At 38.5% G+C, this 26,788-nt stretch overlaps 1 protein-coding gene and 1 non-coding gene across 3 annotated transcripts in view; both read left to right on the top strand.

The window, feature by feature from the left end:
* GPR155 (G protein-coupled receptor 155) overlaps positions 1–26,788 on the top strand; it is a 42,325-nt gene that overhangs the window by 2,434 nt on the left and 13,103 nt on the right. For both annotated transcript variants that reach the window (XM_059166998.1, XM_059166997.1), the window contains exons 2-11: positions 1,880–2,376; positions 10,551–10,950; positions 12,993–13,158; positions 14,044–14,199; positions 16,593–16,676; positions 17,279–17,396; positions 21,357–21,441; positions 21,530–21,620; positions 22,634–22,844; positions 24,699–24,803. In XM_059166998.1, the coding sequence (XP_059022981.1) occupies positions 1,911–2,376; positions 10,551–10,950; positions 12,993–13,158; positions 14,044–14,199; positions 16,593–16,676; positions 17,279–17,396; positions 21,357–21,441; positions 21,530–21,620; positions 22,634–22,844; positions 24,699–24,803 (1,882 nt within the window). In that variant the 5' untranslated portion in view covers positions 1,880–1,910. The remainder of the gene's footprint in view (positions 1–1,879; positions 2,377–10,550; positions 10,951–12,992; positions 13,159–14,043; positions 14,200–16,592; positions 16,677–17,278; positions 17,397–21,356; positions 21,442–21,529; positions 21,621–22,633; positions 22,845–24,698; positions 24,804–26,788) is intronic.
* LOC131828258 (U4 spliceosomal RNA) lies at positions 12,137–12,273 on the top strand. The gene has a single exon (XR_009352307.1). It is a non-coding gene; the product is annotated as a U4 spliceosomal RNA (small nuclear RNA).

Here is a 26,788-nt window from a genome sequence, read left to right on the forward strand (position 1 = left end):
CAGTTGCTGCTGATCTCTGGTCTGCTATCTGAGTCTTTTTTTAATGTCATGTGGGTGTTTGAAACCTTACCCCTTGGCATTGTAAATTTCAGGAATCATGGGCGCTTTTACTTTCTACGTTATATAAGGCCACTTTAGATGATCAACCCTGAATAATCACTTAGAAATTGGGAATTGTCACCATATTAATTTCAAATTACTAATTAAAGCCGATTAGTTGCAAAGTTGCCCAAACCTCATATTCATTGTGTCCCTGGCAACAAGAAGGAGTCTGATAAGTATTGTAATGTTAGCATAAAGTATTTTCTTGCTTTAGCATTTTCTGAACATCTTTAGAACATTTCACAGCACATTTTGTGTTCTTTAACATTTTGGTCTTGGGCCTGTTGCTGTAGTGTAAAACTTAGAATACTTTATCATTCAGGAAAAAAAGGTTTCTGCCCATGAACTAGATAGTTCATAAAAGAGAACATTGATCCACTAAAAGGTGAAAAGTTTAATATTTTAGTCATTCATCATTAATATATATATAATATATATACATAATTATGTAATTAATTATATATAATAACTGTGTATTGTATTAGTGCCTCCTGTGTGCCAGGCACCATGCTGGGTGTGGGGGTACAACAGTGAGCAAAAACATGCAGAGTCCCTACTTCAGTGGCACTTAAAGTCTAGTGAAAGAGATAGACATAAACCAAATACTCATTCTAATGCATGGTATAATTATAAACTGAGAAAAGTAGCCTACAGGTAAAGAACATGATTCTACTTGATAAAGACCTAGCTATGGGGTTAATGAAGCCTAATGTGGTGAAGAAACTCCTGAACTATATGATTTAGAGGGTGAACACATATTATTATACAGACAGTGGCAAGTAAAGAAGAGAACATTTTATGCTGAACTGCATGTACAAAGCCCCTGTGACACAAAGAGACTATGGAGCATTCAAGAAAGCAAATATATGAGGCTACTTTAAATGGAGCTAAGGGTAGCCCGGTTGGATGCCATCATCATTTCTTTCATTCTCTTTTATGGGCTACCAAAAGTTGTATTTAACTTTTGTTAAGTGATTACTTTGTGCCAGACGTGATTATAAGGACTTAATCTCAAGTCCCCATGAGGTAGGTACTATCATTGCCATTTCACAGATGAGGAAAATTACCGGATAAAGTTACTATGTGATATTCTACTATACTCTTCTTCCTGTCCTCTGCTTGGATATGACCACAGGCTAGACAGGACTGTCCTTTCTAGTATGTAGCCTCGAGCACTGAAATTTTCAGAGAATTTGGGACGCAGGTAGACATTCAGGAGAGGCTCTGTGGGCCCCAGGCTCTTACCCACTAGGTGAAGCTCGAGTGTGAATCATAGGGGAAAGCCATGTCATATTTATTAATCTTATTTTATTCATGTCTGATACTGAACATAGGACAGCAACATAAATATTTTGAGCTGACCCACCTTTGAGATAAAGAGGTTATTATTGGGGCACCTGGGTGGCTCAGTGGGTTAAAGCCTTTGCCTTCATCTCAGGTTGTGATCCCAGGGTCCTGGGATCAAGACCCATATCGGGCTCTCTGCTCATCAGGGAGCCTGCTTCCTCCTCTCTCTCTCTCTCTTTCTCTCTCTCTGCCTTCTTGTAATCTCTCTGTGTCAAGTGGATAAATAAAATCTTAAAAAAAAAAAAGAGGTTATTGTTAGCAAAAACTCTCACCCTTTTTTTTTTCATTGTATTTTTCTCTGGTGTTTGTTGAAGAAAGTATATATATTTATTTGGTCATTTGATAAGTCTAGGTTTGCTAGTGTATGCTTTCAACTAGAATTATTCTCATTATTGATTGTTGCACTGAATCTTTCTTCCTTTCTTTCCAGAAATCTGGTTGGAGTTGGAGGGTGAAAGAAAATGGATTCATTTTCTTATTTACCTGCAGAGAACTTAACCATTGCAGTCAATATGAGCAAGACTTTGTCCTCAACAGTGGTGCATAGATTTAATTCCACTAATGACCCACCTTCAATGTCAATAACGAGGCTTTTTCCAGCCTTACTAGAATGTTTTGGCATTGTCCTTTGTGGCTACATAGCAGGAAGAGCTAATGTCATAACATCAACACAGGCCAAAGGACTGGGAAATTTTGTCTCCAGATTTGCACTTCCAGCTTTATTATTCAAAAATATGGTTGTACTTAATTTTTCCAATGTGGATTGGTCTTTCCTATACAGTATCTTGATTGCCAAAGCTTCTGTATTTTTTATTGTCTGTGTATTAACCTTATTGGTTGCCAGTCCTGACAGTCGATTTAGCAAAGCTGGACTATTCCCTATTTTTGCCACACAAAGTAATGACTTTGCATTGGGATATCCTATAGGTAAGTTATTTTTTATTTTTCAAGTTTTTAAAAAATTTGAGTGTTTTAGGAAGTAGCAAAATTTAGTCTTTTAATTTATTTAGGCATTTGTTAGTGGTAGACATTTACTTATATCTAAAAAATATCTCTTGGGGCACCTGGTTGGCTCAATTTTTAGAGCATGTGGCTCTTGACCTTGGGGCCCATGAACTTGAGCCCTACATTGGGGGTAGAGTTTACTTAAAAAAAAAAGGAAAATCACAAAACCTCATTCCAAATCTCTGTATCAACCCACAATGCCTACCCCCAAAAGGGAATAAATCTTTAAAAAAAATTTTTTTTAAATTTCTCATATTTTTTCTTAAGTATTTCTTACTTTAGGATGAATTCTCTTTTTTCCTTAACTTTGGAGTTTGAAGCTCCTTCAAACGTTGACCTAAAATAAATAGTCATGTCTAAATAAACTTTATAAATCGTCTTTCTAATATATTCTTTTTCTTCTCACCATTCACACAAAAGAAGCTCATGCTCCAGAGGGATGAGTTTCTGATTTAAATTACATAAGAAAGATAGATATATGTCTGCATAAAAGTAGTTATTAAATGTTAGTAGTGGAAACTTATGAGTGACTTCTTTTCCCTCCCTCATTTTTCTTACCATTTGGCATATACATAGTTTTACATTAAATTTTGTTGTTGATCTTGTTATTCAGAAAGTCAGTATACTTCAGTTTAAGTTAATTTCTTGTATAAGAACGAAAATGGTGAGTGCTTTTGCCTTTTCAGCATTTCCTTCTTAACCTTTCCAACTCTTTAGGCAGGCTAATTTTATGCTTCTATGTGTGTTTTCCTGATAAAACATACCAATCTGGGAATATCTTGAACATACTCTTTTTTCCAGAACACCCTAAGTACTAACTACTTAGTAGCTACTTTTTATATTTTTATTTTTAAATTACAGTTTATGTTATGCTTTGACCATGTGTCATGGTGTAAGGACCTGAATATTAACGGATATAGTCATACATTCATGCACACCTTCACAGGGACTGTTACGTACCCATGATTGTGCTAGCTGCTGGGACTACAACAAAGTCCTCATTCATATTAAACTTACATTTTAATGTGAAAATAAAATTAAAATTAAAATAATATCAGGTAATGACAAGGACCATAAAAATAAAGTAGTATAAAAGGCTTGGAATGAGGAGGTTCTGTTTGATATAGGGGGTCAATAAAAGCCTCTCTGAAGGTATATCTTCTGAGCAGAGACTGAAAGAAATTTATGGAAGTGGACAACTGAAAACTACCATTAACTTTCAGATTCCTTATTCAGTAGTTTAAAAACTCTCCCCCCACCCAAACTGTTAATTATTTTACCTTTGGCACCAAAAAGATTCTACTGGGTATACTTTTTTTTCCCCTTCCTTTGACCCGCCTCCATCTTGCTTACCAGAAATGGAGCTAAATCTTAGAAATTAAATAACTCTGAGTAAAGCAGGTTTATGAGCAAGGAAAATCCGGGCTCCTAGATGACTAAGCTATAAATAGTAGCTATAAAGGTGTTCCTTTAAGGTTATTGAATTTTAAAATTAGGATAAACCAAGCATTTATTTTATTTTTAAAGACTTTATTTATTTATTTGACAATGCGAGACACAATAAGAGCAGGAACACAAGCAGGGGGAGTGACAGAGGGAGAGGGAGAAGGAGGCTTCCCCGCAGAGCAGGGAGCCCAATGCGGAGGTCGATCCCAGGACCTGAGATCATGACCTGAGCCAAAGGCAGACACTTAACAAATGAGCTACCCAGGTGCTCCTAAACCAAGGATTTAAATAAAGACGTTGGAAACAAAACACTTTGGAAATAAAAGTCCATCTCCTCGGAGCATTAAATAATGTAAACTTGAGGTATTTGTGGCATAAAGACCTTATAAATGGCTCAGTATCATAGTGTTAAGTAACAAATATTACATTATCTTAATTTAGGCATAAACTATATATAGTTTCATGTTCTCATAGACTAGTAAATCCACAACTAAACAGAACTAACATTTGTAACTTTATATTTTCTTATATACTTACCTGAGGTAGGGCAGATATTTTTAATCCTCATTTTCAAATAAGGAGACTGGCTTAGAGAGATTTCATTGTCTCTCTCAGGTCACACAGCTAATGTGACTGAGATCCAAACCTTAGAGGTGTTTTGGCTCTAAATCCTAGGCATTCTCTTATGCCACACAGTTATGTAACATACCCATTTAATCTGTAGAAGACCTAACTAGCCCGTAACCTATTCATATCAGAGAGAATCAAAGATCTTTATCTTTATATTAATTCTATTTTTTTTAAAGATTTTATTTATTTGACAGAGATCATAAGTAGGCAGAGAGTCAGGCAGAGACAGAGGAGGAAACAGGTTCCTCGCTGAGGAGAGAGCCCGATGCGGGGCTCAATCCCAGGAACCTGAGATCATGACCCTGGGATCATGACCTGAGCTGAAGGCAGAGGCTTTAACCCACTGAGCCATCTAGATGCCCCTCTTTATATTATTCTAAAGGTATTCCATGAAATGAGTGGCAGTGGAAAAGACCAATTAGATGAACTTATGCATTTTCATATTAAGGCAGAATCTCTAAATCAAAAATGTAGTCAGGGGTGCCTGGGTGGCTCAGTGGGTTAAGCCTCTGCTTTCGGCTCAGGTCATGATCCCAGGGTCCTTGGATCGAGCCCCACATCGGGCTCTCTGCTCGGCAGGGAGCCTGCTTCCCCATCTCTCTCTGCCTGCCTCTCTGCCTACTTGTGGTCTCTCTCTGTCAAATAAATAAATAAAATCTTAAAAAAAAAAATGTAGTCAGCTATCTTCATCACTGTTTTTCTTATGTCCCACTTTGGATCACTGAGTAATAATCATGTTCCCAGCAATATGCTAGTCCAATTTCCCTGATGATTATCCTGGTAAAATTTGAGTCATCATTTTTTGGTTTTAAACTACAAATAATGGGGGCACCTTGGTGGCTCAGTTGTTGAGCATCTGCTTTCGGCTCAGGTCCTGGGGTCCTGGGATTGAGCCCCACATCCAGCTGCCTGCTCCGCAGGAAGACTGCTTCTCCCTCTCTCACTCCCCTTGCCTGTGTTCTCTCTCTCGCTGTGTCTCTTTCTGTCAAATAAATAAAATCTTTCAAAGAAAGAAACTCTTTAAAAAAATGAAGTAAAAAAAAATTACAAATAATGTAAGAGCTCTTACTACATTAGATTGTAGACAATAACCTTACCAGAAACCCAATAGTATTCACAAAAGTGCTTTCTCAGGTATCTGCAGATTGGAAGGGGTAGTACGGAGCTATAGGACTGTGTATCTGTTCCGAGGAGCTGATTTATTATTGCTGCCCTTACCCATCTGCCTTCTGGGCATTCTTAGGGTGGACAGAGAAGACTATCTCTGGAGAGAAGACTCTTTCTTTCTGTTTGTTGTGTGATGTCTCCCAGGAATTTCCACTCTTTTGTTAACAGATAAACATCATATCTTATGAGAAATGTCCTTTTTAAGACTGCTTTTGTTCCACAGTATCAGTCCAATTTATAGGTGACTCAGGAGAAAGCTCAGTAGAAGATAAGCTAATGAATAAAGAGAAAGGACATTCATGGTTCCTTTTTCTCTATTTTATGCCAACTATAAGCCTATGAAATTATATTCAAATGATTTATCTATATTCAAGTGGCAGAAGGCTGCAGTGCATTTAACAGACTAATAGAGAAGCTCGCTATTTTTTAGAACAATTCTTTTCAAAGGTACTTTAAGAATTATGAGTTCGAGAAGAAAGGAAGAATCTACCAAGGTGAAATGTTGATTTCAGCAAAACAGAATCATTCCCTACCTCTGTCATTAAAAGATACTAATAAGGCATAGTTAAATCCTATAATTTATTCTTCAAACAATGCTGATAGCATAAGTACCCCGACTAATCATAATTATGCTCTAGTGCTTGAGCTGTAAACAGAAAGGAAATGAAGCATTTAACCATATGCCATTAAATAATAGAATGATCTTGTCTGGGTCTTTGTGTTGTTTGCTAGGGATTGAAGCCCGGCAGGAATCAAAATAGGAGCCCCAGTGGGTGGCTAATTTTGTCTTTTAGTTCCTCATAGTAGGAGTCTCTCCTCCCCCCAAGAGCTTTATTTGTAAGCGTTAATTAATTAGAACTTAATGGTTGACATAATCATTATAAATCTAATTTGTTGGTATAGGTCACTGCTTTCATATATGTCAATTTAAAAAGCCATCTTTTGCTTGGTAATAGAAGCAATGCCAATTCACAGATAAATATGTAACTTTAATTATGCAAACGAATGGCAGAAATGGACTGAAATTTTCACGTTGAGCCCTGTTCTTCTGATTTGACAAATATTTATTTATTCCCAGTTTTTGTTCTCCCTTTAGATTGTGCCTTTTTCACCTTCATATACCGGTTCAGCTGACTCAAAATGTGCTGCTAGTAACCTGCTTTATAAAAAATTCAGCGTGTGGAAAAAGAAAAAAATGGGTGTAAAAAGAAAGAGGTCTAAAAGAGAACAATTAGATATTAATCGCTGTGTGTTACAAAATATATTTTTACTTTGAAAACTTTGACATTCATTGATGTGCTAATTGCATTCAGCAAGTATTTACAGATTTGCTTAGCCCTGTGCTGGGACCTGAGGGCTCTGAAGTGATGCCATCAAGGAAGTCAGAATGGGATGAAGGGGCACTAATAGGAAACAAAAGAAGCCAGAGCCATCCAGAGGAGGTCCAGGACAGAGACTGAAGACCAGGGGGAAGCACTGGTACCTGAGACAGGCCTTAAACTGTAGGCAAGATTTAGGTAAGGAAAGAGAGACTTCAAGAAGTTGGGGCATGATGATCAGCATGTTGACTCGTTCTTGTGGGAGGTAAGAACTGTGGGAAAATCATTATGTTTTGAAAGTTAAGATTTAGAGGATATTGTCAGCAGTGAATAAAATGGATCAAGGGAGTGGTCGAGAAAAACCAAAAGGATCTAAGTTGGTAAACACATTAATCCAATTTTGAGATTTTTGACTAGTGGCTCAAGAGGAGAAAATAGAAAAGGTCCAGGGAAAGAAGAATGGACTTAGTGGTTGGATAGAGTGGTTGATTAGCTGTAGATAATAAAAAACTGCTGCTCAAACTTGCATTGAGCTTTTAAAACAATCTATGGTCCATTATCAGATGGTGATGAAATGCTGGAGTGCAGAGAGAGTAAATTTCTGGAGAAAAGCATTAGCCTAAGGGGCTTTGTCTGCTGAAGGTTGTCAGAGGAAACACCTTATGCATTTTATTTTGGCCACTTGGGAAAATTCCTGAACTCAGGTAGAAAACATAAGGTTTTTCCAAAGTGTATTCTCTATTTTAAAACTTGAGATTTTCTCTTAGAGATGGAATATCTGTTCAGAAGGAGTGGACGGGTCTAGAAATAGTTATCGAAAGTGACGCCTTTTTTTTTTTTTAACTTAGAAGTTGAAACTTTATGAAACATGAAAGAAAACCACTAAGAGATACAGAACTTGTATATCTAGGTTGGAAATCAATGGGAAGAATTTGTGAAATTTTATGTAATCGAATATGTTTTGTTTAGCCTCTGCTTCGTTTCAGGGGTATTATAGACCCCAGTATGTGCTTAGCTGAAAAAAAGGGAGTGGAATCCTACAAAAAGGTAGGTTTTAGCTAATGAGAACCAGGTAGACTTCTAAAGGTTATATAATCTAGTTACATAACTGTACCGGACATGTGCTTGACATTAACTGAACTTATGTATCCTGAGTAAGTAAACAAATATATTTTCCTACCTGTGTAACTTTATCTTAATGTAAATTGAGAAATCTAATCTTTTACATTTTTTCACATCATTGCCTCTATCTTAGCAAGTGATTGTGGCTGTTCTTTTTTGTTGTTGTTAATCTATCTTTCTCAGCCTCCAATTATCTATGAATCATCCTTTATACGTATTAGCTTGAATTTTGGAACTCACTGCCAAAAATGTGCCTGGAGACCAGGTTGCTTACTCCAAGGGTCTTAAGTTGCTCTGATCAACTCAAGACCAAACCACCAACTGCTAGTCCACCAACAAACAGCTAGAAGTCTAGTCCAACCCACCTAGCCTCTTGCCGGGAGACTCATTTTATGCACTGGTTAGGTTCCAAAGTTATCATGTTGTGTCACATCCTTGAAAAATCCCTTAAATCGCCCACAAAATGCAAAACACATACTTTGTGTACATTGTTCCATTTCTCATAAGTCTAACACAGCCAGATTTTTTTCTCTTGCATTGTTTTTCCTCCATGAACAAGTGATATATTTAGTTTGTGTTTGGGAACATGCCTTGTGGGGGAAAAAAGAGAGCGTAGTTGAATTTGTGTTTGTTAAATGTGTACTCACATGACTCTACTTAGATTCACCTTTTCATTCCTAATTCTTCAGCATCTTCGCTGGGTCTTCCTGAAAGCATTCATTCCTTTTCATTCCTCTCAAATGGAGGCTGCTTATTTTCTCTTCACCTGCAACCTACATGCAGGCAGAGCTGGCATCCTCATAGACGCCTCGTACCTCTGCTAGGCCGTTATTCTCTGCTCTTCCGTAGGAACTACTTCTTTGGGTTTCATATGGCCTACCTAGTCTGTTCATCCTCATTGCTCTCATCTGGTGACCTCATTCTGATCATTCCTCCTCCTTTAGTGAGGACTTTAATAATTGGCTCATTGTCTTCTAGACTACCAAATCTTGCCATTATCTTTTTTTTTTTTAATATTTTATTCATTTATTTGACACAGAGAGGAAGAGAGTATAAGCAGGGGGAGTGGCAGGCAGAGGGAAAGGGAGAAGAGGCTCCCCACTAAGCAGAGAGCCTGACATGGAGCTAAGTCCCAGGACCCTGGGATCATGACCTGAGCCAAAGGCAGATGCTTAACTGACTAAGCCGCCCAAATGCCCCTGCCATTATCTAGTTTGACATTAGCATCCATGTGTACTACCCATTAAATCCTCTCCCTTTCAGTGCCTGACTTTTCCAACTCCAGTGATGTTTCCTCTACTCCCTTTTAGCCACCAACTCCCACAGCACATCTTGGACCTAGGCACCTGGGATATATTAAGATCAGTAGCTCAACTATCTGACTTACTCTGAACTCCTGACCTTCCAACTACTCATCATTTTTGGACTTTGGAGGGACCTCCTGTGTCTGACTCCTCTGCATTTTGTCTGAGAGCCACCTGCCATCTTTGCTTCTTTTCCACGATAGCTTGGACTCTATCGCTTCAGTGCCCATTATTTCTTTCATTGTCTCATACTCTCTCTCCCAACCTCGGTATTCTGGCTTCGGTTCCCCACTCCAGTTGAAACCTCTCTAAGGGAATCAAATCACCTTGTTGCTATTACTACTTAAATGTTTAATTCCTTACTAGATTTGTGTTTGAAAAAAAAATTTTTTTAAGATTTTATTTATTTAACAGACAGAGATCACAAGTAGGCAGAGAGGCAGGCAGAGAGAGAGGGGGAAGCAGGCTCTCCACTGAGCAGAGAGCCCGATGAGGAGCTCAATCCCAGGACCCTGAGATCATGACCTGAGCCGAAGGCAGAGGCTTTAACCCACTGAGCCACCCAGGCGCCCCTGTGTTTGGAAATTTTTTTAAGGATTCTACAATTCTGCCCTTTTTTTGAGACTAGTCTTAGCCTCTACATAGTAAAAATTAGTGGGTCTCACGAACAGTAATTTTGTTAAAGATTTTATTTATTTATTTGCGAGAGGGAGAGAGGGGAGGGAGCAGGAGCAGAGGGAGAAGCAGACTCCCCACTGAGCGGAGATCCTGCCATGGGGCTCAGTCCCCTAGGACCTTGAGATCATGACCTGAGCGGAAGTCAGATGCTTAACTGACAGAGCCACCCAGGCACCCCTCACTAACAATAATTTTTTAAAGTTGATCATCATTTCATAGGCTAAATATCATTTAATATAGTGTGTTCTTCTTCCTTGTAAGCTTTATTACTAAAATTTACTTTTTCAAAGTAGGCTAATGAGGTCATTGTGCACTACTTATATAAATTTACAATATGTTATAATTAAGCATGGAAAACATTATGTACATAATATATTACTGCATTTCTGTGGTAATCATTTTTAAAGCAATTTTCATTCGTGTTTTGCAGTTGAAGCTTTGTATCAAACCACATACCCAGAATATCTCCAGTACATTTACTTGGTGGCGCCAATATCTCTTATGATGTTGAACCCTATAGGATTTATCTTCTGTGAAATCCAGAAGTGGAAAGACACTCAAAATGCTTCTCAAAACAAAGTGAAAATTGTGGGACTTGGACTTCTGCGTGTATTACAGAACCCAATAGTATTTATGGTTTTCATTGGCATTGCCTTCAATTTTATTCTTGATCAAAAAGTGCCCATATATATGGAAAATTTTCTTGATGGACTTGCAAATTCTTTCTCGGGAGCAGCTCTATTTTATCTTGGTCTTACAATGGTGGGGAAAATAAAGAAACTGAAGAAGTCAGCATTTGTTGTACTAATTCTTCTCATCACAGCTAAACTGTAAGTTCCATTTCTTTAACTTGGGGACTGTACTTTGTGAAAGCCTTGTTTAGCCAGTTCCTGAGATGTTTTTGCAACTGTTTTCTCCCCTAAATAATCTGATAGTAATACTCTCTTCTGAGTAGCTGTCATTTAAAGGAAAATGTGGTATTGGTATATTGTGGAAAGTTACTGCCTTATTCTGTGTAAGTTATTCTTTCCATTTTACTGCCAGAAGATAAAGACTATTGGTTTCCCTTTAACTTTTTTATAATCTTACTTAATATCTCCTAATGTCCCAGTTTGGTCATATTTTTAAAGGAAATTTTACAGGATTTCTGAGTTTTCCAATCTTTTAAAGCCCTGTTGGTCATGATGAAAACAATAATTTTGAGTGCAAGCTTGTTTTCATGAGTTTGGGGAAAATATTCTATAATTCTGTGGGCGGTTGAACTTTCTAAATAGGGAAGTCCATACAAATGATTATTCTCAACTATCTGATCCTAGCTTATCAAATAAAGTTTATATCAGTTCCTTAGTCAACAGTTCTTCAGCTTACTTAGTTCATTAGCCACAGAGTTGTACTTCATGGTGAAGGGGACATAATTTTACTGTGACACCACCCCAACGCACTTTGGGCATACTTAACTGTTGAAATTAGCCTTGTGTAAACTATTAAATTCACAAAAGCAGTGCAATATGAGATAGGGTCTATATTTTCCCAAAATAATAAAAATGAATATAACTTTTGAAAATTATTTATGGTGTGGCATTATGTTCCTTGGAAACAAGGTATTAATATTGCCACAGTCATAAATACAGTTCTAATGTTTGTTTGTTTGTTTTTTAAGATTTTATTTATTTATTTGACAGAGATCACAAGTAGGTAAAGAGGCAGGCAGAGAGAAAGGAAGGGAAGCAGGCTCCCTGCTGAGCAGAGAGCCCGATGTGAGACTCAATCCTAGGACCCAAGATCACAACCAGAACCAAAGGCAAGGGCTTAACCCACTGAGCCACCCAGGCACCCCTGGTTCTAATGTTAATAGTATTGTCAACTTCAACTTACAAGTAATATTTAAATATTTTCATTGTAAAAATATTTTTTCCTAAAAAAAAAACAAAAAACAAAAAACAAAAAACTTTTTTTCTGGGTCTTTGATCTCTATTAGATAGTTTTATCTATTTTTTAAATTAAAAAGTACGTGTAAGCTTTGCGCAGTGGCAGTATCGTAGCCAATGAGGTTTATCCGAGGCGCGATTATTGCTAATTGAAAAAGTACATGTAAGATCAGTTTTGTATTCTGTACTAGAGCATAGGTGCTACTATGACAGTGTTATCAATCCCGGCCTCATTCTTTTTAGAGGACAGCTTCATTAGCTCGGCTTCCTTTATATGCTCTTTCTATGGAATCCTAAAGGATTTGTTTAATAACTGACTCTCCACCAGGTCTGGATTTCACTACTTTTCTGCTGTACCTCAGCTGTTTCAGTTCCCTCTGCCCAACCCTTTTGTCTTCACAGCAATGAAGAGGTAATTGTAAGATGCTTGTTTTTCTATTGGCTTTCAGAATCTAAATGAGCTGCACTGTTACCAACAGATGAACCATTTAAACCCCAAATCATAATAAAGACCAGGGGTTCTTTCCAAAAAGAAATTTAGTAATTTTCTTGAAAAAAGTTGGCTTAGATGATCAATCTTTTTGTTTTCTTTTAACATCTCAGTTTTCTGGTAGAGGAAACAAGAAACGGCAGCTACAGTTACAACTTTTAAAAATTTTTGGAGAGGAAATTATTTGTGGAACCAAAGCTGAGGGTCTTTTTCCTCCTAATCCCTGATGTTGAAAACACTTTTTAGAATACTGTTACACCTAAGTGGCTCAAGTTGAATTCTTCATTCTTACAAAATGTTCACAAGTAGGCATGTAGAGAATATGTGCATGCAAATAGATAGACCTTTTGGGCAGGAGAAGAATAACATAATGCCAAGTTCACTGAAACATTCGCCTCCTTGGGGACCAGTGTACTTTGAGATCGAGTGAATGACACATTTCTTGTTTTTTCAGCCTGGTGCTCCCACTTCTGTGCAGAGAAATGGTGGAACTCTTGGACAAGGGCGACAGTATAGTGAACCATACAAGTTTATCAAATTATGCATTTTTGTATGGTGTCTTTCCTGTAGCACCAGGAGTGGCTATCTTTGCAACACAGTTCAACATGGAAGTAGAGATTGTACGTATATGCTACCTTCTAAGTTTAATTGTACAGTTAGCAGAAAAATGAATTTTTAAAGCAGAGAGATCAGTCTTCTTTTATGAGAATTTGATATGTGAAAGCTACTTGATTGTAAATAAGGAGGCATCACGTAACTTCAGGTAATAGAATTACTTAATCTGGGGTCTTTTCTCAGCCATAACTTTTTTCATTAGTCTTTTTTAGTTTTAAATATTTTATTGTTGTATTTCTGCTGAAGCCTAAAGTTTATTTGTAGTATGGTAACTTTTGAAATTTGGGTTAAAAAAAATCTGTTTCATTCACTGTTAATTCACCAGATGCAAAACACCACATAATCAGTTGCAGTAAATAGCTAAAATCAATTAACACCAAATTATTAACGGTGTCTAAGCATATGTTATCTATAGCACTAAATGTTTTCAAAATATAACCTGAAGGAACTAAACTGTTTAACAAAGGTTAATTCCATTATTTAATCTGTAAAATGTTTACATGGTAATTTTTTTAATTGATCTTATTGCCCTATATTTTATGAAATAGTGTGGGAGGAAATTGGTCATCAGTTTAATTAGATCATTACTATGCTTTACTTTCTAGAACCCAGAAGATAATCATCAGCTTGGGATGTCTAGTTCTGGTTATATGCGAATATTAATTGAGCATAGAGTGGAAGAGGAGCCAAAGGAACTTAACTGTGTTTTTGTTTAAGGACTCTCAGAAAGGGGGATATAGTATTTGAGAACATGCTGGAATTTATGATGTCTTTTTAGTGACTCTTGCTTTTATTTTAGAAGCCTTGATGGGCTGTGACTATTTAAAGTGTAGGGTCATTGTTTTATTGAGACTATGACCTTTCTCTCAATTTTATTTCATTTTTTGCAGATAACCTCAGGGATGGTAATAAGCACATTTGTGTCTGCACCAATCATGTACGTTTCTGCCTGGTTACTGACCTTTCCTACTATGGACCCTAAGCCATTGGCATATGCCATCCAGAATGTTAGTTTTGATATAAGTATTATCAGCCTTGTCTCCTTGGTAAGTACATTTCACTGTAAATATGAATGAAAACCACAGAATGAGTTTGAAAATAGCTTAGTAACAGAAAGTTAGGGATTTAAAAATCTATTTTAAAAAATCTCTTATGTAATAGAGAAAACTAAAACCTGCCCGTAAAATGTGATATCAGCCTTCTGAGTTGTGTCTTTCCTTCTGAGAGATAGAGTTGTGTAGCAGATGAGGCATGAGATTTAGTCAGCCCTGCACTGGCTTTTGGCCCTATCACCGACTAGGCGTATATCTCAGCCTTCCTAAGCTGCAGTTTTCTCAGCGAGGAAATAGAGATACTAATTTTACCTATTTCCATGGGTTCTTTTAAGGATTACATATGACAATACATGTGAAAAGCATCTGCAAATGGCAGATCACTCTACGAATACTATTGGTATTAGCTAATTGTAGAATCATGGGGTTGGAAGGGATTGTCTAACCACCCATTTAATGACAACGAAGCTTTTTGGATAAATCTAGTTCAAATTAAATACTAAAACATTTAACAACTGGAGTTGTAGCTCAAGTTGCTTATGGAATTCAAGCAGCATTCTGGTGGGGAAAAAAACACTTTTACTGTTAAAAGAAGGATGTGGGGGTGAACGTGTGTGTGGACAACAAGTAAATGTGTTATTAATGTAATTTCTAGGAAATTTCACTTCTGTTACATATTCTTAAAATCTGTGCTCTTCGACAAGAGGACAGTCTAGGGAGAGGGATGATATGAATTTTGATTGATAGGGAGGGGAGAAGAAAGAAGGAAATCAACCAGCATTCGTAGCTGGCCACTTTAGAAGGAGAATAGAAACCCAATCCTGATAAATATGAGGAATGTAAGATAGTTCGTCTCAAGGTGGGCTCTATGCTTTGTTTGAAGTCAGACTGCCTGGAATTTGGATACCTCATGAGGCAATGGTGGAATCAAAATTAGAAGAGTTGGGCGCCTGGGTGGCTCAGTGGGTTAGGCCGCTGCCTTCAGCTCGGGTCATGATCTCAGGGTCCTGGGATCGAGTTCCGCATGGGGCTCTCTGGTCCGCGGAGAGCCTGCTTCCTCCTCTTTCTCTCTCTGCCTGCCTCTCTGCCTACTAGTGAACTCTCTCTGTCAAGTAAATAAATAAAATCTTTTAAAAAAAAATTAGAAGAGTTCAGTAACTGCATCTCCCACGAAAGATCTTTTTCTGAATAGCTGGCTATGAGCCTGTGTCCTACCCAGCCACCCAAGGTGGGGGAAGTTAGAACATGGCCTTGGTCAAGGCATTAGTTCTTAAAGACCCTGTCATTTTTTTAAAAAAAGACTTTATCTATTTATTTGTCAGAGAGAGACCTAGAGAGCATGCACAAACACGGGGAGCGGCAGGCAGAGGGAAAGGGAGAAGCAGGCTCCCTGCTGATCAAGGAGCCTGATGCAGGGCTCCATCGAAGGACCATGATCCCAGGATCATGACCTAATCTTAAGGCAGATGCTTAACCGACTGAGCCACCTAGGCTTTCTGACTCTGTCATTTTTGAACAGTTAATTTTCAATAGGATCTCTCCATGCTTTGTTTTCCCCAAAATATAAATGACATATAATTAGTTTCAGGAATACATCATGGTGATCCGATACTTTTATACATTATGAAATGATCCCCATGATAAGCCCAGGCACCGTTTGTCACTGTTCGAAGTCATTATAATGTTACTGACCATGTTCCCTATGTTGTACATTGCATCCCCAGGACTGACTTATTTTATAATTGTACTTCTCAGTCCACCTCCCCTGTTTCACCTGCCACCCTACTCCTCCCTCCTCTGGTGACCAGCAGTTTGCTGTATCTATGAGTCTATGTCTGTTTTGTTTTGTTTGTTCATTTGGTTTGTTATTCGGATTCCACACAGAAGTGAAATGGTATAGTATTTGTGTTTCTCTGTCTGACTTATTATTTCACTTAGCATGATGGGCCCGCTAGCAGGTCCATCCATGTTATTGCATCTGCATGCTATTAATTTTACTTTGGGGGGCGCCTGGGTGGCTCAGTGGGTTAAGCCTCTGCCTTCGGCTCAGGTCATGATTGCAGGGTCCTGGTATGGAGCCCTACATTGGGCTCTCTGCTCAGCAGGGAGCCTGCTTCCTCCTCTTTCTCTGCTGTCTCTCTGCCTACTTGTGATCTCTCTCTCTGTCAAATAAATAAATAAAATCTTAAAATTTTTTTTTTACTTTGGGTATGGTAATTTGCCTTAATATTCTTTGGGGAACTAGGCAGATTAAAGTAAATAAAATATTGGAATTTCTTTCTGAACCAGGATAAAGAGAGTGCTCTAAAGACGCCAATCAGTGAGTTATTTGATAAGTAGTCCAAACGTTAAGAAACCTGAATAACTTTGAACCTTTTGTCTTTAAGATCTGGTCTCTGGCTATTCTTCTTTTGAGTAAGAAATACAAACAGCTTCCACATATGCTTACAACTAATTTACTCATCGCACAGGTTAGTAGGCAGATACTTAGAACTATGCTTTTTTCACTGATTATTCTACTATAAAGAAGAAAATTACCTGGTTGGGTTTTTCCAGTTATGACGTTGAAAGCACTTTTTACCAATTGCAATTAATTACAACTTGATCACAATTAATTTATCCCTAAATTATATTATACACCACAATATGTCTTGAACTTATAAAGTTGAGGCTAATAATGGCATTTGGTGATAATTTTGCACTTTGAATAGAAATAATCATTAAAAATTGAACTCTCTCACTATCTTATTCTTCTAGTCAAGTGTTTGCATGACTCAAATTATAATGCAAAGACGTTTAACATTTTTTATGTAAACGATTACTTTATTTTTTATTATTTTATGGAAACGATTACTAAATATAAGGTTAGTATTTAGAATGTTTGTTTCAATTGATTATGTACACTGTTAAAGACCATAAGAAGGGTTTTTATCATAAAAGTTGAAGTTTTAGTATAACTAGCTAATTATTCAGCAGTGCTTTAAAATGAATAATTATAATGAATTTGCTGTGAATAAAACATTTGTCTGACTCACATGACTATGACTGACTTTGTTCATAATTTTTTCTGCAGTCTATTGTCTGTGCTGGAATGATGATATGGAATTTCGTTAAAGAAAAAAATTTTGTTGGACAGATTCTGGTGTTTGTTTTATTGTACAGCTCCCTGTATAGCACCTACCTATGGACAGGTAAGATGGATCGTGAATGGAAATTTAGGTCTTCCATCAGGAGAAGCTATTTGAAGTCTAGTAATTCAGGACTAATGCATTGTCTCAGGCCATTGCGCTCACTGGCATAGGCAATGTGTGAAGCCAAGTTCCGTTTCCATGGTATAGAGAAATAGGACCTCATTTCAACTTTGGATGCTGGGGGTTCCAGTCACATGGTCTTTCTCCTCTGGATCTTTGGCTCTTGGCCATGGTCAGCAGAGCTCCCTTTTGGAAGCAGCAAGAGATCAGGTATTAGAGGCAAGTGGAGAAAGGAGGAAGAGAATGTCAGGGAAGTGTGAGGCCCATGAGGTATATCCCAGAGCTCACTATCAGAGTCCAACCAAACTGAGTGAAAAATCTGGCCCTGCCTTCAGCAGATAGCTTAATTTTGCAATCTCAGTTTCCCCATCTGTGACTTTGGGTTTTTTCACCTTATAGAGTTATTTGAAAACTAAATGAAATATGGGTATTTATGCCTGGTATGTGGTAGGCAGCCAACAAGAACTATATTATTAAACAGCAGGGAAAGTGGCTATAGAAGAACAAGAAAAGTAAGGAATAAAAGGGTATGGAAATACAAAAGTACATAGTAAGAGAGACTATTTCTCATTTCAGCTGGCTCCAAAAAAAATAGTCAAACACTTTAGCATATTGCCATTTTGAAGTATAGTGTTGACCTTGGATGCCTACATTCTGGTATGTTTGCAAAACATTCTGGGTGGCTGTTTTGTATCCATACCACAAATGTGAACTGATACAATGGCACAGAAAAGGAAATTGTAACATGGTAGGGCTGGTTGGAGCCACTGTGAGGAGGCAGGTGTCAGGAAGTGGCTTCGAGGGACAAGCCTTTGATTTCATGCCTTCGAGATCAAAAGCAGGGCTCATCTAAGTCAATAGTCTTTTGAAGTGAAGCAACAATGTGGTGAGGAGTTCTGGAATGAAAACTTCAGTGCAAACAGAAGAAGATGTGTGGTTTTGAAAAGCAAACAGCTGTAACCAAACCACCGTGAGCTCGCTCCTTGGCGACTCCCCATGTTGAAGCTAAACCAGGTGAATTGTTACACAAAGGAAACTATTTGCAGCAAATGAGGAGATTGTGGGGAATAACTTCCAAAGCTATGGCTCCCTGAGCAAGGGTGACTGGGTTCCTTTTGTCTAGGGTTAGGGTGAATATTCAGGGAGAGCAGTCTTGTCATCATATGTGTCAAGGTGAGTATCAGGTCACACGTGCACCCTAAGGAGAGGTGCACTGTATCGTATGCTATGTAAATGAGGCTTGTGCTCCTCCTTCCATAGAGGGTTTTATTGCTAGAAGGAGGTTAAAGGTAATTGTTGGTCATCCCAGAGGTCCCTTGTGGTCCACCTGCACAGGTGCAAGGCGGGGGTTTTGCTCAACCCGGTCTGGGTGGCCTCCACCACCTGTTGCTTGAGGGCTCAGTTCGGTTTGCATCACGTGATGTTATGCCTATGGGTTCTTTTGCCTGAGTTAAGCTGGAAAGAAGAACTCAAGGAAAAACATGGGGCATATGTGTGTTTGTACAAGCAGATAAGCAATAAAGGCCAGGTCTTGGGATCTAGCTGGTGACATATCTTGTGTAATGTAAGAGTTTTCAGGAGATGTCAAGTAAAAGAGCCTAAAGACTTTTATTCCCAAATACAGTTGGGCAACTTGATCTCTAATACTTACATTTCTTAAGGCTAAGTTTACCATGTGAATAGGAGAGCAGCAAATAGATCATTGTATCAGAAATCACCAAGTGTCTTTAAAACCTTTTTAAGCAGGGATGCCTGGGTGGCTCAGTGGGTTAGACCTCTGCCTTCGGCTCAGGTCATGATCTCAGGGACCTGGGATCAAGCCCCGCATCAGGCTCTCTGCTCAGCGGGAGCCTGCTTCCCTCCCTCTCTGCCTACTTGTGGTCTCTCTCTGTCAAATAAATAAATAAAGTCTTAAAAAAAAAAAAAAAAAAAACCTTTTTAAGCATACATGTCAAAATCTATCTAGAGACGTTGTTCTGGATTCCTGGATCCCAGTGAAGGTGCTCTTCAACTGTGAGATTATTAGGCTAGAACAGGATTTTAGACCTGAAGTGTCGTTTTAAATCATCCTGTTTAGCCATTTTCAGTTTCACCCATTTGCCTGCCATCTTCACAATTTTTGCTGTATCTGCATGCCACTTGTCCTTTTTTTTAAATTTTTCCCTAAAAATTTACTCACTTTTTTAACTTAAATAAATTGAACCTTATAGTAATAAAATCCCAGGTTTCCTGTGCTAGTTTTTCACTAGCGTGTTAAACACAAAACTAGTCCAAAAATTTCGTATGGTCTCTTATGCTTTGGAAACAGTGGTATAGTGTAAGTCCTTTGTTTTTCAAATGAGTTCAGTGAGGCCCAAAATGTTTAACCTATTCAGGTAGGAACTCTAAGCTTCTGTCAGCAACCTGGGAGAGATCCAGGACCAGCCTGGGCCTATTTGTAGACCAGCCTTTGCATAAGGCAAGAATGATGACCTTTGGGACTTTGAAGAATGCTCTCACTGCTATAATAGAACACTGTTGGGTACCTTGTTGAAAACCTAGAACTATAGAAGGCACAAATGTATTTAGGAAGGAGCAGTGACATTAAAGTACCTCCTGAACTTGCGGGTTCTCTGTAAAAAAAAACAATTTGCAAGAGCCTCAGTGTTCATTTGTATTATTCTAGCACAGTGTTACTTAATCTGTACGGTCTTGGGTCTGGGTATGAATTCCTTATATACAGCTAATAAACAACTTTAAAACTGAAGCAGATTCACAGATAAGAGTCCCAGTTACAAACTCGGTAATTCTAATTGGCAACATTCATGACAGGACAAAGGATCTTGTTTTGCTAATCTGAATCACAACTTGAAATATAAAATGGAACTCAATCCTCTGGTTAGGATTTTTTTTTTTTTTTTTTAAGCGTGGTTTGCCTTTACTTTCATGTGTGGGCTTATGACCTGGTTCATCTCACTGCGTTTCTCTCTTCAGACTACCATAGAACCTTCGCTGGGATCTTGGGTTGTGATAGTTGGCCTTCACTTGGCTCAAACTTACCGTTTAACCAGATGCTGGCTCTGAGATTATGAGACAGTGCTATGGTTATAAGACGGGCATCTTAGATGATTATCATTGAAAATATACCAAAGAGACTTAAAATTTCTCACAGAAATGTCTAAATCCTGCAGAATATGTCTTAAGAACCCTAGGGGTCCATGGACGATTATTAGAAACACTGATAGAGTTTGTAGTCCTGCTCTGCCCTCTGCTGGCTATGTGGCTTGGGCAAACCCTTGTGTCCATATCTATAAAATGAAGGTGTTCATTTCAAACAATGATTCCTTCCAACTCTGAAGCTCTAAGAGTCTACTACTACATAGAATTTATGGAAAATGATGTTTACTTGTATAAATAATTGGATTTAAGATGAAAGGAACGCTCAAGAGTTTTAAAACATTTGTTTTTGTATTAAGTTCACATTATATTTGTATTAAGTTTTATCATTTAGACTTGGGGCATTTTCCAAAAACTAAACCAGGGTAAGAATTGCCTGTACTTTCTTAGCACTGGCAGAGTGAGGGTGTTTTATTTTTAGACTTGCTTTGTATCCAGTTAAAATTTTTTAAACAAATACATAGATTTCAACACCAGTCAAAAGAATAAACTGATTTGAGCTTTTGAAAACTTTCTCATATAAAACAAGAAGATTTGAGTAAAGAAATAATACAGGAAGGAAAACATGAATGATTATGAGACAAACATGCTTCAAAATATTGAGGCCAGTATTTATTTAGAAAGAGTAAATTTTAGGGTCTAAACCCCTGACTACCATCGAAATAAGCTTGGTTAAAGTTCTATAAGGTCTGATCAACATCAAGAGTAACCGTCTATCTTTCAATTTCTGTTTCTTGTTCTTAGGCCTTCTGGCAGTTTCTTTGTTTCTTTTGAAAAAGAGAGAGAGTGTACAAATTCCTGTTGGAATCATCATAATATCTGGCTGGGGGTAAGTGGATAGTTTTCTGTTTGCCTATATGTTTCTCTATACACAGTTACTATTCATTGTCTCATTCTCTCTCTAAACCTTATTCCAGAATTCCTGCTCTCCTTGTTGGTGTTCTTCTGATAACTGGAAAACATAATGGAGATAGCATTGACTCAGCCTTCTTCTATGGAAAGGAGCAGGTAAGAAGAGGTTATTGACAGTTCTTTTCTTGTGAACATCTCTTTTTCCCTTGTTCCTGTGTTTTGCTATACTTACATTAAAGTTATTTTGAAAATCTATTCCAATTTATTGTATATCCCACTAGTGATCCTATATCACTTTGTTAAGTCACACTTTGAACTGTGGTGAAGATTTTATAGGTCTACATCCATTTTTAGCTGATGATTTCCAAATGCTTGAAACTTATTGGGTCATCTTAAACCCACTTATGGATTGTGTTTTCTCCACTGGAGGAAAGAGTGATTAATTTAAAGCTATTTAGTAAGTCAGCAGTAGTAATAAAAGCCATGTTCTTGACTTTCAATCCTTTTATAAGTATAAATTTCAGAACAATAAGTACCTGGGGAAAAATGTTTTTTTGAGAAGCCATAGTGCACCTGCTGATCAAAATTCTCTAGGGCTAGCCTCAAGGATGTATGTTTTTCTTTTAAAAAAAAAAAAAAAACCTTCAAGAGATTTTGATTTCTTATCCTCTTTCTTGTTTCATAATTTTGAATTTTATTGGGTTGCTGTGGGAATAAACAAGATTACATGTATTAAAGACTTTGACCAGTGCTGGCATATGTTAGTATGCAATTAGTATTAGTCAGAATTATTTATGTTTAGTATTATTACCATAACAGTGTCTCCCATTGAAGTATGCTTGAATGACATATTAAAGCAAGCAAAAACTGAATAAAAAAGGTCTGTAAGCAGTCACTTAGCTTGCTTACAGAGGAAACCAGTGATATTGATGGAGAGTGAAAGAAGCCACTAGAGATCTTATTTTCTCTTAATTTAATCCTAATTTCTCTTCAAATAACTTGCTCCCTTTCATATTCTTACTCCTTTTTGAGAACCACTGTTCCAGAGCATTTTTAGCTGTGGAGAGATTGCCTTTCCCACCAAACAAAAATTGCCTTAAGTTGTGCTACTAAGGTGATCAAGCTGGGATTGTGCAAAGTGGCCTAATGTCTCTTTGCATTACTGGCAGATGGTCATCACAGCAGTCACCCTGTTCTGCAGCATTGTGATAGCTGGCATATCACTCATGTGTATGAACCGCACCACCCAAGCAGGACGCTATGAAGGGTTCGACCAGTCTCAGAACCACAAAGCAGCAGAGCCTGGGAATGCTGCCTTTGAGGAGAGCCCAGGGCCAGCAAACGAACCAGAACCTTTTACAAGTTCTGTCCCAGAAACAGGTATGATGCCAATATAAAAAGACACTCTTACGTGCCTGTATAGCCTGTATCCTAAGTGTTTTGCTTCAGGGAACTTTCTTGATCTCAGGGTCATGAGATCAATTCCCATGTCAGGCTCTGTGCATGCCCTGTATGTATGTCATTGAACTGGGCTGGCTTTATGTCTGTTTTCTGAACAATTTCATCTTAGCTGACTTAAGCCTTCAAACTTCTGAAGATAGGATGGCTGGGCCAGACGATCTCTGTATTTTCTTTTCTATTATTCTGTGGTTCTATTTTAACCTTGAGATGGCATCATTATCTTAAATATAGAAAGACACTTCTAATAGCTTATTATAGATGGTGGTTTTTATACTTTGAAATCTTTTCTGTTAAGAACACTGTTGAAGAATTAAATCATCTTATCAATGAAAATTTCAGCCTAGGCATTATTCCTTTTTCTAGCGTATTAAATTTTAATACACTTTGTCACTGAAGTTGTTATTCTATTAGAATTCACATTAGAAAAAAAAAAAGAATCCATGTCAAGGAGCGTCATGTCTTATATCTGTGTTTAAAGGACACAGCATGAGGTGCCTGGGTGGCTCAGTCAGATAAGCATCTGCCTTCCACTCAGGTCATGATCCCAGGGTCCTAAGGTCAGGTGCCCTGCTCAGCAGGACATCTGCTTCTCCCTCTCCTGCTCCCCCTGCTTGTATTCCTTCTCTTGCTGTCTCTCTCTCTGTCAAGTAAATGAATAAAATTTTCAGTAACTAAAGGCTACTGCATGCGTTCTCAGACTATGTGGAGAAGCTATAGCTCTATAAAGCAGGTGTCTCAAGGCATCTTCCATAAACCAATCAGCCTGTAAAGCAGCAAGGGATTTTCAGCAGTGTATGTCTGAGAAGACAAAGGAATAAGATTGTTTTGACTGCATTTTCTAGACTAGTAGGAAACACGTTCTTGAAAGAAGCAAGTCTTGAGCTGAACATAAAAGAGGAGAAGATTTCAAAGAATTAACGAGAGTGGGAATTGCATGCGTGCCTAACTAGTCTGCAGACCTGAACAGGCATGGGGTTCATGGAGGACACGAAAGAATTGTCTGGGAATAGGAGCACCTGGGTGGCTCAGTGGGCTAAAGCCTCTGCCTTCAGCTCAGGTCATGATCTCAGGGTCCTGGGATCGAGCTCCACATGGGGCTCTCTGTTCAGCAAGGAGCCTGCTTCCTCCTCTCTCTCTGCCTGACTCTCTGCCTACTTGTGATCTCTGTCTGTCAAATAGATAAATAAAATCTTAAAAAAAAAAAAAAAAAAAAAAAAAGAATTGTCCGGGAAGAAGGAAAAGGCCTTGTTAGATGGGGGGGGGGGGGGGGGGGGTTTGATGGAGAAAGAGGGGCCAAGTCCTCAGGAGCTTTCAAATTCAGGCCAAGGAGTTTCAATTAACTACAGTAAACAATAGAGCACTAGGGCATGTTTTTAAGGAGTGATGAAGTAAAAGCTGTAGTTGAAGAAAGTGTTCAAATTCTTAGTTGTCAAAGCACAGTGGTAACTAATAAAAACAGCTGGATAGAAACACTCTTCCTTGTCATGCAATGAGGAGACAATATGTAAAGGAGCCAGTCCTTTGCCTGCCGTTCTTTAAATGTTAACCTCCAAATAAGCACATGTAAATTCTTCTTGATAGACACAATGTGAACACGTTTCCATTGTGGCTGCATGGGAAATATGTGTGTGTGTGTGTGTGTGTGTGTGTGTGTGTGTGTGTGTATGAATGGGTGGGTTGTCTGGTTTGGTTTGGTTTGGTTTGGCATCTCTGGAAGTTACCCATTTCTGTTGTGGTTGGGCCTTATTCTCCTGTGCTATTTTATCTACCTAGGTTGCTGCTCCTGCTCCGTGGGAAATGGTGGATCGCTCTGCCCGTCTGTTGAGCCAGTAGCAAACACAAGCACCAGTGGGCTTGTGACTCCTTCATTTGAAAAAAGTAAGTGCCTAAGGTTTGAGCATGGGCCTAAGGAACAGAAGAGTCCTCTCCTTATACCTTAAAAGATTTCAGCTTAGGATTTCATAGATGCTATACTGCTTATGTAATCCCAAATAAGATGAGCAGAAGTGCTGATAGGGAAGTAATTGTGCATGGATAGAGTACTCATTTAAAAAAATAAAGTTTGGGGAACCTGGGTGACCCAGTTGGTTAAGTATCCAACTGCTGCTTGATCTCAGCTGGGTCTTAGTCTCAGGGTTGTGAGTTCAGACCCCACATTGGACTCCACAGTAGGCATGGAGCCTACTTGAACAAATAATAATAAAAAACAATAAAGTTCTTATAATATATATAAAGTATAATATAATATAGTAATTGGTGGTATTATATATACATTTTTCCAATAAATTTAACCCGTGTAATGATTCCAAGAAGTTTGCCACATGCACCATTTCCCTTTTTTTTTTTTTTTTTTTTTTTGGACTTTTTTCTTATTTTAACAGCTGAGACTTTTCCCCCACTCATTTCCTTTGGGGAAATCTATATACTTTCAATATACCCTTTCTTATAAAATAAGAAAAATATTTGAAACTAATAACCTTTGACATACAAAGTAAAAGACTGAATTACATTTGTGGTCTGAATTTCAGGCTATTTGTTTACTTGAGCTAAAGTTGGTATGTAACATTATATTAGTATAAGGTATACAACACAGTAGTTCAAAATTTGTATACATTACACAGTGATCACCACAATAAGTCTTATTACCACCCCTTCACTCTTTTCTCCCTGTCCTAACCCCCTTCCCCTCTGATAATCAGCATCTGTTTCAACCTTGCCTTAGTTCTTGGTTGTCGCTAGACCCTTTGCGATTATCAGCCTGATTTATTCTTGATAGTTGCAGTTGGTGAGGGTGTGCTTTGGACCCGTGCAAAGGGAGGGACCTAGATCCAGGCAGATTGGAAGCCAGGTCCTCAGGCAGCAGCTGTTAAAGTATGCAAATATATACAATCCCATGGGACCACAATCCTAGACACTGCTGACCTCTAGACCAGGAGATCTGCTATCCCCTGGGTGATAGTTACCAAAAATCAGGGCTTCAGTCAAGTATAAAAGATCCTTTCTGGGAGATAACAGTGAGCTGTGGCAAGGCCAAGTTCCGGGGAGAGGTGTGCACAGGTGGTGTGTCCCTGCCTATGTCCTCTGAGAGTGCTTCTGCAGCCTTCAGATGTGTGGCTTTAACCTGAAGTTCATCCTTCAGGTGAAAGCTTCTGGACAATCAAATGGGTCTTTTCCATACGCAGTCTGGGGCTGTATTTCAGTTTGCTGTCTGTGTATTGTCCAGGATATAGTATCCTGTTCAGCACGATCTTTCCAGTAGTTACCCATGGATCCCGGATGTACAGGCCTCTCCAGCCACCAGAGCCAGTCAGTTGAGTAGCCTCTGTGTGGACTGAGTTTACTTGCCAGTTTTAGCAAGGCGGTGGGAGAGTGTTGGGTGCGGGACATGCCTGTGCCAGGGAAGAGCACCCTGGGTGGGGCACACCTGCAATTTTAGCAGAGCTGGAGAAGAGCGTTCTGGGAGGGACGTGCCTTGGTTTTAGCCATGTTATGTATGCCCACACCTGCCTTCCTAGCAAGGTAGAGGAATAGTGCGAAAATTGGCACTCTCCAGCAGTTCCATCCACAAGGAAAATTCCCATGAATCTTTAAGATTAGCAGTTGAATCTCCTTCACATATAATCCAGTCACCTCTCAAACTGCTGCCTTTGTGCTGCTTGCCCAGATGGGTGAGTCCATGCTTGAGCCCCTCAAAAGGAGTATCTCAGATCTCCATAACCCTTAGGCCCCCTGGACATAAGCCCCATGTTTGGGGCCTCATCTGTCTGGTGTAGGTCCCAAGAGTTGTGGTGCCTGAGCTGGAGAGTTCTAAACCTATGAATACTTCCCTATTGTGAGTTGCTGCGCCCTTGGTGCGCTTTTTG

This window comes from Mustela lutreola, chromosome 3, assembly GCF_030435805.1.
Source record: "Mustela lutreola isolate mMusLut2 chromosome 3, mMusLut2.pri, whole genome shotgun sequence".
Classification (NCBI taxonomy): domain Eukaryota; kingdom Metazoa; phylum Chordata; class Mammalia; order Carnivora; family Mustelidae; genus Mustela; species Mustela lutreola.